Source organism: Metopolophium dirhodum, chromosome 7 (assembly GCF_019925205.1).
Source record: "Metopolophium dirhodum isolate CAU chromosome 7, ASM1992520v1, whole genome shotgun sequence".
NCBI classification, from domain to species: domain Eukaryota; kingdom Metazoa; phylum Arthropoda; class Insecta; order Hemiptera; family Aphididae; genus Metopolophium; species Metopolophium dirhodum.
This window is the reverse complement of record NC_083566.1, coordinates 36,204,720-36,216,289: the sequence shown is the minus strand read 5'-3', so window position 1 is coordinate 36,216,289 and position 11,570 is coordinate 36,204,720. Positions and strand designations below refer to the sequence as shown.

At 25.8% G+C, this 11,570-nt stretch overlaps 1 protein-coding gene across 2 annotated transcripts; it reads left to right on the top strand.

Moving 5' to 3' along the window:
• Nucleotides 1–40: 40 nt before the first annotated feature.
• LOC132949792 (syndetin) lies at nucleotides 41–9,154 on the top strand. Of its 2 annotated transcripts, XM_061020873.1 has the most exons (18): nucleotides 41–175; nucleotides 235–362; nucleotides 1,411–1,602; nucleotides 1,786–1,922; nucleotides 2,005–2,182; nucleotides 2,242–2,430; nucleotides 2,515–2,715; nucleotides 2,790–2,919; nucleotides 3,036–3,204; nucleotides 3,943–4,132; nucleotides 4,201–4,383; nucleotides 4,463–4,720; nucleotides 4,782–4,892; nucleotides 7,961–8,152; nucleotides 8,274–8,432; nucleotides 8,494–8,615; nucleotides 8,676–8,865; nucleotides 8,944–9,154. In XM_061020873.1, the coding sequence occupies exons 2-18, from the start codon at nucleotides 318–320 to the stop codon at nucleotides 9,049–9,051; spliced, it is 2,754 nt and encodes a 917-aa protein (XP_060876856.1). In that variant the 5' UTR covers nucleotides 41–175; nucleotides 235–317; the 3' UTR covers nucleotides 9,052–9,154. The 2 variants fall into 2 exon arrangements, with proteins under 2 accessions (XP_060876856.1, XP_060876857.1); XM_061020874.1 differs by having other exon boundaries at nucleotides 52–362; nucleotides 1,411–1,554.
• Nucleotides 9,155–11,570: the final 2,416 nt, after the last annotated feature.

Here is an 11,570-nt window from a genome sequence, read left to right as displayed (position 1 = left end):
AAACGTGCATTATCAACAATCAGTCATTATTATTTATTATCAGTAAAATTCCTAATATAAACACGAAGAAATATCTACGTATTATAATTTTAATTTTTACTTTTTAAGTATTTTTTTTAATTGTGATATAAATTCATAAATGTTTACCCGTTGGGTGTATAAACTATAAAGCAATGTATGATATTATGTAAGTGTATTATGTGTATAATACAGTAATCAAAATTTGTCTTACAGTATGTATCTACGATAAAAAAATGTCAATGCAATTTAAAAAAAAAAAGAAGAATCTCAATTTTGTCTACTAAAACCTGAGCAGTATGTCTGAATTGAAACAAAAACTTAAGAATCTCTTAGATACCAAGGTGTGTTTTTAAACTTAATTATTTTCTATAATATATGCATGTTATATGGAAATTTCTATTTGTTTTACATTTTCAATTATACATAATTTTAGCTATAGTAATTAGTAATTACCATAGATATATAGAACAACTAGATAGCCGACTACTATAAAACTGTCATGCAATGTCTTGAGGTTGTGTCGCCATTTGTCTAAACGGCAATGTTTATATTTTATCATATTTAAAATATAAATATATATTGATCATTGTTATCATATAAAGGTGTTTAGGCATAGAGCGGACGGGATGGGGAAGCTGCTTCAATAACAAATTATAGTCAGCTATCTAGTTGTTCTATATGTCTATGGTAGTTACTAAATATAGTATATTATTGTATATTATTGGAATTCACTCTGTATACACCTTCTGGTCAGGGGTGGTTTCGTAGGAGAGATCTATTTCTAAACAATTTTATGCTGTTCAAAACAAATTACAAAAAGAAATCATCGAAATTTTCTGAAAATTTTGACTTGCCTTATGACTTATTGGAAAATAGTATGTTAAAAAAGAAACAATTTAGGGGGCCTTTATTTTTTTTGATTTTTCCTTATTAATCTATGTATACATTTTTCCCATACTCTACTACCAAAATCGTATATTTGCAAATGGCTTTCAATAAGTCAGAGACTGTAAGTCAGCCGCCAAGCCCTATGTATAAAGATATTTTATAATTTATTTAATGTCATGGTAAAAGTAGCTGAAATTCTTCTAAATATTTTAAAAAATGTTTCTATTGTTTTTAGTAAACAATAAAATTTGTATGATCAATAAGTTTCGAGTCCCTATGAATATTATTTTATATTAAAATAGTTTGAACTACAACAAGATAACTAAAGATTTTATTTTTTTTTAATATCAAATTAAGTAAAATTAAGAACATTATATTATATTAATTTTAATCTTATTTACTCACAAACAAAAATTTTATCAGACAATGTTTTTATTTTTATTTTATTTTAATATTTGTATATTATAATAAACTACTGATGTTTAATTTATATTTTTATAGACTGCTGTGAAAGTACCGCTCATAGGATCACAAGACTTTCAGGATATTTCTAGCAAAAAAAGTGACTCACTTTTATTAAAAGCTGTGAATAATGAAAAATTTGTTGAAAAACGTGATGCTGAACTAATATCAAATATAGATCAAGTATATTTTAACAGTTCTGATTTTGATTTTGCTAAATTTGAGCTAGAAGTAGGTCTTAAATTATTATCAAATATTATTTATTATAATATATAATCTGATCATCGAGAAAATAAAATGTTAATATTTGCTCTTCATATTGATATTTAATTATTTATTATCATTGTGCTATTTCTTTTCTCGATGAACGAACCATTTTGAATATTATTTAAATAAACATATTACTAATTCTAGAAATTGCCAAGAGTTCTTGATAAAAAATTGATTGCCAATGATGTAAAAAACCTAAGGGCACAACATGAAATTGTTGAGAAACAGTTGCTACAGTTGATACTTGAAAATCAAGCTGCATGTGATGATGAATTAGACAAGTAACTATTTTTTATAATTATTGTAAATTAATTATTTATATTATTATTATTAGGTATCATATTTTTATTTATTTTTTTACAGAATTGGAATGTTGCAAAATAAATTAAAATCTAGTTTAGAAAATTGTGAATATGCTAAGAATTGCTTAAAACTAGCTAAAAGACAAATCACTACAGCTGGTTTGGGTCTTTTGGGCAATTGCAGAAAAAAATCTTTAATCCTCGATTTATTAAATTCTTTAAATAGTATCAAAATGCTGGTAAGATAAAATACAACAGTGTTTTTATAATTTCTTAAAAAAAAAATTTATATTTTTAGCTACAAACTGAAAAAAAACTTGAAGAATTAGTGTCTCAAGCTAACTATGCGAAAGGAATAGCATTACTTTTAGAATGTACTCAAGGTGCTTCCCCTTTTAAACAATTTACTTGCATTGCTGCATTATCTGTTAAACTCCAAGATGCATTAATTATGACAGAAGAGCAATTAGACATTGTTTTGTCAAACGTAAGTAAAATCAAACAATTGTTTAGACTATATTTAAAAATATTGAAATAGCAATATATTTATTATATAAATATGTTCATATAGATGTGTTTCAATTTTGATAATGAGAAGTACTCAGCTGTTCAAGAAGCTTATAGACGCTTGGGTAAAACAAGAATTGCTATTGACCAATTGCATATGCATTATACATCAGCAGTCCACAGTACTTCGTTTGATACAATCAATTTATTTGTTAATACAGATAAGGTGGAAAACAATAAAAACTCATTTGCCCTTTTGTGCCAGGTTATATTTTATTATATTTCATTTATTTAATGGCTTGTAAGTTATTAAACAATGTTACATTATTTTCAAAATAGTGTGTTCCTGATGAACAATTAATTCCATGTCTTATCGCATTGAGTAAAATATTTTGGAACATATTACAAAGCTATAAGAAAGCGGCAGATTGGCATAGAGAATTTAAAGATATTAGTACAGATAGTGAAGGTATAAATATATTATTAGTATTGTGTTCACAAATTTTTAAACATTATATAAAGATTTTGATAAAATTTTAATAATGTTACATTAGATTTTTTATTATATTTATCCGTATGTTTCAGATGATATTGAAGAATATGTAAATCAAGAATATATTAGTAAAAAATTTGAAATAGGTCCAACAAGGTTATGGGGTGACATCATTACCAAAATATCTAATTTAGTATTCAATTCAAATATGACAAAATTCAAATTTGACGACTTTCTTCAAGTGCTGTCCATACTAAACAAGTATTTGAAATTATCCATTTTTAGAACAATGCAGTTTACCAGATACTTTTTTTCTTAAATTATTTAAATTAACAAAGGTTTATACATTAATTTCAAAACTGCAATCGGATTGAACTGCATTATTGTCAGACTTATTAAGAATTTATAACCATTTAAACCATGAAGATATCTCTGATTTTTTTAGTTTTTAAATTTCAACCAATTATGAACATATTGTGCTATTGTTTAACCACATCATATGAATACAGCCTACTGGCTCTGATTAGCACACTGAATTCTTGTGTACCTCTTAAAGTTTTGGGTCTTGGCCTCTTTCTCTTTTGAAAAGATTTGAAAGGAAACCTGATAAATATTTTACCAATTGATAGTTATTAAGAGCATTTCTGTCTACAATCGCCATTTTAAGAGTCCTGCTAACTATTTTTCCGATCTATAAGCAATGAATTTAATTAATTATTTTTATAGAAGTGCGGTTAAACAATTGAACAATACCTGCCTATGTCTATAACTTAGCCTAAGTGCATGTGCATATATGATGAAAATCAAAATTTTTTCTTAATTAATAATGTATTCTAAACAACAATTTCTCGCTGCATTTTGTAAACCGCTTTTTATGTTTTATACCCTATTTCTTTAGGTATGTGTTTAAGAAATTGCAATATAATATATACCATGTTATTTATGATGAAACAATGATTGACAGCAATTTATTATTTTTAATATATTATTATATTTTAGGCATATTAAAATTGGTGAAGAATTTTGTAATAGTAAATCGGAACAATTACAAAATGATACTAAAAAGTCTTGTATCAGTTATTTTCATACCTATCATAAAAATTGTCTGGATGAGCTTACAATATTTTTTGAAAACGAAAGTTGGACTCCTTGTCCAGTGAAACGTGAATTTAATTTATTTCAACTGCAGGTAAGAAAATATTAAAATATTTGAATGATTATTCGATAGAATTTATATACAAATACTTTTACCATAAGGAATATAGAACAATTAAAAATCATATTCAAAAAACTGATTCTTCTCGTCTAACTCATAGTAGAAATTCATCTATGGACAGTAGCTCTATTAGTACAAGCGAATATTTTCATTTCACGTCAGATAAATCGCCGTTTGATAATGATTTAAATACTACCTACTGTGAAGATATATTAGATACAGAAGTAATAACAAACATTTATTTTAATATATTTTATGCATTTTCAGTAATTTATTAATGTTGTTTATAATAACTTTTTCTAGATAGATGGAAATAGTATTTGTAGTGATGATACTAATAATAGTTATGAAGACACAGACAATGATAATATAACAGCAGATAACTATGAAAGGCCACCTTTGCTTACAAATACAACACTAACAGTAATGAGACATTGTGGAAAATACTTAAAAATATGTAACATATTAAAATCTATATCAGAAGACGTAGTCACTTGCTTATGTCAGCTGTTTGAATATTATCTGTACTCAGTCCATTTGCTATTCACATCAGACAGTATGGTAAGTATAAAAAGCATTGGCTGAATTTTATTCATTAAATTACCTTGTATGTTGTTTGTAGCCTCAGATATGTAGTGGTGTAAATAGTGTAAAACTTCAATCAGTAATAACTAGGATATGCAACACTTTGATTCAATGTAACCATGAAAATGAAACAAATCAAGATCCATTTGTAAGTATTTACAATAAAGCAAGGCTAGACAAGTTAACTAATATATTTAACTCTATAATTTAACTTATTATGTAAAAAAAATGTAAGTTAAGTTTAAAGGTTAAGTTACTTTTATTTGTTTTTAACTTTTAAAAGTAAAAAAAAAAATAAAGTAAATTGACTTAATTAAAAATCAGTTTCATTTTTTTTTTAACTGAATATTTACAATTCACTCTAATGCACAATTAGGAAAACTAACTGATTAAAGTATATAAACAAAAACAAAAATAATACATAATATAAGAGGAATACTAACAGAAAGGAGGCATTCTAATGATAGACCCTACCACTCGATTTCTCATATAACGGTTTTCTTATTTTGTTGTAATTAAAAAACGAATGACTGTAAATACTTGAAAATTTCACTGAATGTTTATATTAGCATTTTCTATACACGATAAAATTTTGAAAATAATTTGACTCTTTTTGAGCTGTTTACGGACATTGTCAGTTTTCAATTTTAGATTCTGAGTGAAACGATGAATGTATTGATTTTACAATGATGTGTGTTTTTTTTTTTATTTTTTTTTTTTTATTTTTTTTTTATTTTTTTATTTTTGTGTCTGTGTACACGATAAGTAGTCGAAATAATGCTTCGATTTTCGACTTCAGTATCTTGTTCGATGGGAAAGTGAATATCGTTGGTGCATTGGGGAGGTCAAAGTTTTAATTTCCCAGTAGTTTTCAAAAGCGATGTGAAAAACAAAAGAAAAATTAAGGAAAAACGGGAATTTTTACGCAAAATCGATTTTTAACAAAATCGATTTTGGTTATTGGTGTAACTCTAAAACAAATGACCGTAGATGCATGAAATTTTCACTGGTTGTTTATATTTGCATTTTCTATACACAATACAATTTTGAAAATAATTTGACTTTTTTTGAACTGTTTACGGACATTGTCAGTTTTCAGTTTTTTTAAATTTTTTTTCTATAAATATCAATAAAATTTTATTTGTTGGGTAAAAAAGCTTGAAAATTTAATAGAAGGCTCCTAGGTTATTGTTTCAAAGGCAGATGAAAAAAATTAAAAATCCTTAGTCACAGTTTTTTTTTATACACGTTTAAAGTTCAAATCTTGAAAAAATACGGAAAAATCACGAAAATTTGCAAATTATTTTGAGTTAGAAATTCATAAAAAATTTTCTTTTTAAATCTAAGATTTTAAAATGTAATATAAGATTACTCATAAGTTTGTCTACCTTTATCAAAAAAAAAATGTCTAGAAGAAACTTAAATTAAATTTTTATGAGCGTCTGAAATTTATATTTATACAACATTTGATATTTACTCGATTTCTCATGTAACAATTTTCTTATTTTATTGTAATTAAAAAACGAATGACTGTAGATATTTGAAAATTTCACTGAATGTTTATATTAGCATTTTCTATACACCATAAAATGTTGAAAATATTTTGACTCTTTTTGAGCTGTTTACGGACATTGTCAGTTTTCAATTTTTTTAGTTTTTTTTTCTATAAATATCAATAAATTTTTATTTGTTGGGTAAAAAAGCGTGAAAATTTAATATTAGACTCCTGATATATCGTTTTAATAGCAGTTGAAAAATATTAAAAATACATTTGCACAATTTTTTTTTATAAGCATTTAAAGTTCAAATTTTGACAACATTTATCAAATTTATAATTTATTAATTATTTTGTGGTTAAAAATTTATAAAATGTTTAACTTTTATGGCTAAGGATTGAAAATTTAAAACAAGGCTCCACGTTAATAGGTTATATATAAATTACTTTATTCACAATAATATCATCAAATATACTTGGTAATATCATAGGGTGACTGACCGTTTTCGCTCAGAATCGTTTTTCTTATACAATGATATTATATCATTGAATTCAAATTTAACACCATCCATTACAGTGACCCACTTGTAACCTACCGTACAGCAGAGCGACATCCACTTATCCACCTTTTTTTAGTTTTTATTTCTATAAATATAAATTAAATTGTATTTGTTGGATAAAAAAGCGTGACATTTTAATGCAAGGCTCCTGATATATTGATACAATAGCAGTTGAAAAATATTGAAAATACATAGGCACATTTTTTTTTGTAAGCATTTAAAGTTCAAATTTTGACAAAATTTATCAATTTTAATAATTATTTTGTAGTTAAAAATTTATTAAATGTTCAACTTTTATAGCTGAGGATCGAAAATTTAAAACAAGGTTTCACGTAAATAGGTTATGTATAAATTACTTTATTCACAATAATATCATCAAATATACTTGGTAATATCATAGGCTAACTGACCGTTCTCGCTCAGAATTGTTTTTTATTTTTGTGTCTCATCACCTTTTAGGACATTAATAATGCTTAGATTTTCTTCAACAGTAACTTTTCTGATAGAAAAGTGAATCTAGTTGGTACTTTGGGGGGTCAAAAGAAAAATTTCCCAGTAGTTTTCAAAAGCGCCGTGAAAAACAAAAGAAAAATTAAGGAAAAAACGGGAAATTTTATGCAAAATCTGTTTTTGAGAAAATCGATTTTGGTTTTTGGTGCAACTCTAAAACAAATGACCATAGGTACATGCAATTTTGACTGAATGTTTATATTAGCATTTTCTATGCACCATAACATTTTCCAAATATTTTGACTTGTTTTAAACTGTTTACGGACATTTTCGGCTTCCATTTTTTTTAGTTTTTTTTCTATAAATATCAATTAAATTTTATTTGTTGGTTAAAAAAGCTAGAATATTTAATAGAAGGCTCCTAGGTTATTGTTTTAAAGGCAGATGAAAAATATATATTTAAAATTTAGTAATATTGTTGTACACGAAAAATAATTCTGAGTGGAGACAGTTCTGTACACTCTGTAGTGCTGTAGCAAGAGTTCATCAGCGCTCCTGGCCATTTAAAATACTTCCACCTTTGTATATTTTTTATACTTAAGTGTATAGTTTTTCTTGTTTATAATTGTTTTGTTATGAAATAGATCAAAATGAAAAGTGTTTACTTTACAGGAAAATGTATTAATATTTGTATGAAAAATTAAATTTCAGATTCGAGAACCAGTAGCACTTCACATGTTAAGTCTGTCAGATGCAAACAATTTATATAGCATTTCTGAACGAATTGTTGCTGTAGAATCATTAGTGTTTTTAGGAGAACAGTACAAGCTATTACATTCTTATTTGAATTCATTATTAACATCAGATACAAGCAGTTATTCATTACAACAATTTTTTAATCAAGTACAATTAATTATTTATTCTAACAGTGTTTAATGATGAACCATAATAACAAATTATAAAATCAATATTTGGGAGTTATTGATTTGTTACAAAGACATAAAATATTAAATATTTGTTTAAGACTGTAGCAGTAGCTGTAGATTTACGAAAACCAGTATATGGACGTGTGATTTGTAAATCTATTGATTATAATCAAGTACTTGGTATGATGACTAAAGTCAATTGGGAGGTAAAAGATATTATGTGTGAACATAGTGGATATGTTGATTATTTCCTACAAGTATGTTGAATAGAATATAAAAATCTAATTTTTTTTTTTCAATGACTAATAATGTTTATAGGAGTTACGAGCTTTTTTTAAAACTCTTAAAACATCAACATCAAATATATATTTAAATGAGCAGGTATTAAATTCTATTTGGGAAGCTATAGCTGTTCTAGTATCATCTGTTTTTATCGAAGGGTAAAATTAATAAATAGCTATTCAAATTTTTGTTACTACTCAATATTATTTTTATTTTAGATTTTCACTAGCCAAAAAATGTTCTAATGCTGGCCGAGCATTAATGCAACTTGATTTCACACAGTTTATGTCGCAAATAACCTCAATTTGTCCTATCAATCCATTACCACACAAAGAACTAGTTGAAGTGTATATCAAGGCTTATTACTTACCTGAAACATCATTGGAAACATGGACAAGGGATCATCAGGTTATATTAATTTATTAATGTGCTTAATAAATAAAATAAATAAACATTAATAACTCTCTGTTTACATATAAATTTCAGGAATATACACATAAACAATTATTAGCTGTCATAAACTGTGTGTGTCAAAACAATAAACGGTCACGACAAAAGCTGACAAATTTATTAGAAGAATCTCTACAAAGATAATCTCATTTTCATTACTAAATGTATTAGTTATTTATTTTTAATTATTTGTATTTATTCAGTTATAAATTATGCAATTATTAATAATTGGTAAACATGTTTTTTATGTATACATCAACCAACAGTTCTACCTAAGTCAGTTTATTCCATATCGGTTAAATTAAGTCTTCGTTCAATGATTATTTAGTACTTAATAGTAGATACTATATACCTATTTTATAGTACACACAATTTTCCAATTTTTTCAGCAACTCCAAAAATTCAAAAATTTATCAGAGTTTCCATAGAATGCTTATCCATTTTAAATCAAAAGTAGATTCCTTATATTTTTTGTCTCTTCCAGTTCTAAAATTTTGGAAATTGTCTTTCCGCTTATTATTTATTTTCCATAAGTTTCAACACTATACCCTGATTAAGATTTCAATTTTTATCTCTGTGTACTACATGTAGGAATTGCGACCTCCCAATTTCCAGGGTCCACATTAAAAGGTTGAATAGGTTTTACCAAATAAAAAAAGAAAGTTATTTTGTTTCCCAATAAGTAATTTAAATTGAAAGTATATAGGTATAAACTCACTAGGATTCTTACTTGCAACTTAAAAGTAAATTCATGCGCTATTATTTCCTCTCATCAGCGAGATTTGGATACTTATAATTTAATTTTCCAATTCTTTTTTTGTGAAATTTTAGTTAACTTTTATTTTATTGAAATATGTTATTAGTAAAGATTACACTATCCTATGCTATTTCTTTTTAAGCATTTGCGTTTACATATATTAAACTTTATGGTCTTATTACTGTAAAGTATGATAAAACAAAAAAATATTGCTAATCACTTAAGAAAGGACTTAAAAAATGCACTAAAAAATGAAAAATATGCCCTAAAATTAAATGTTTTCTTTAAATTTAAATTTTCTTTATTTTATTTTAGTTATTTTACTTAATTAAATTTTCTATGTACCTTTCTGTATTAAAAAACTAATAACACAGCCTATACAGATTTCATTCAAACGTTAAGTATTTGATCAGAAACGCTGTGAAATGTATTGTGTACTTACGAAGATAATATTAACCAGAAAAAAATATGCAAATGCGTGAAAGTCCTTTCTCTACTAATTGTGCATACATTATAGCACTTATAAGTTCTAAAGTAAATTACTCATACTCGTGTTCCTAACAGAAGTTCCGAATTATTCATCTGACAGTTCTGATAAACCCAATATGCTATAACCATATATTATAATTTATAATATAATAATACTCTAGGCTATACTTTTCATAAGCTTTATTTTACAAATCAAGGATTACTTCAACCAATTTATGATATAGATGTCATTTATTGGTTATGGCATGTACTCTTTTACATAAAACTTGCTATTTCTTAAATATTTTTAGCCTAAAGCTAATAGCATTGTTTTGATGATATTTTTTTAGAATAATACAAAAAAAAGCTAATGTTTGCAAACATTCAACAATTAATCAAAGAGTACCTATGAGGTAGATTTCAAGAAAGATGATCAGTCAACAACCTACAACTGACCTACGTTATTTTTTACCAAAAACATGCTGATAAATTTGCTTACATTTTGATTGAGGTGGCTAAGAGAAATCGCTAAGTGTCAACATTGGGTTCACTTTTTAAATAACACTCTTACTCCTCATGTTAATTAGTGCAAGTTGACGATAGATTCATTGAGGGTTGTTGCTATATAATATAGTGATACGTATCAGCTTATAAAAATGTATTATGATATTGAATATGTATAATACATAAGCATAATATATGATATATCATTTATCTATACTAATATAGCATTTCAACTAGGTACATATGGACAATGAAGGTTGTTATTTCCGATTTAGATCCTTTATTGTCCGTATTGATATTATCTAAGAAAGTAAGAACTAAGTTAACAATAATTATGAAGTAACAATCTGAGGACATTTTTTCTAATCACTAATTGATTACTTTTAGAAATTGTTATATAGAGAAATAAATAATAATAAATAGTTTGATGTGAATAATTATTAATTTCTTTTTTGTATACAGTATTAGGGTATTTCAAGATTATTAATTCACTATTCAATTTGAACTTTTTCATCATTAACCAATAACCTCATTTAAGGGTGCCAAAGCCGACGATAGTGAAGTTAGCCCCACCAACTCGTCCGATTGACTCCAAACCGGTGTCAATATTTTGTAAATTAATTGCAAACAATTGAAATTTGTGAAATTTTGGTTATAAGTATTTAAAGTTTATATGACCAGAGTAGTGAAACCAAATTTTTCAAACTACTAGAATGTATTAGTTAAATTAAACTATAATAGGTATGTGGAATAACAGTACCTAACCTTCTATGATAATTTTTTATGATTAAATTATAAGTAAACGCTCAAATTTAGCACTTTTACGGTACTTAATAAATTTTTCTAATATTTTAACAGAAGTTATGGAGCTAAAAATATAGTAATACCTATATTATATTCAGTGAGGCATGGGACGCACTAAGATACGGTCCAT

Excerpts from the sequence above, each read along its gene's own strand:
- LOC132949792 (XM_061020873.1), top strand. The coding sequence starts at position 318 with ATGTCTGAATTGAAACAAAAACTTAAGAATCTCTTAGATACCAAG. Across the intron at positions 8,433-8,493 it reads ATGTTGATTATTTCCTACAA|GAGTTACGAGCTTTTTTTAA; the intron begins GTATGTTGAATA and ends TAATGTTTATAG. Across the intron at positions 8,866-8,943 it reads CATGGACAAGGGATCATCAG|GAATATACACATAAACAATT; the intron begins GTTATATTAATT and ends TATAAATTTCAG.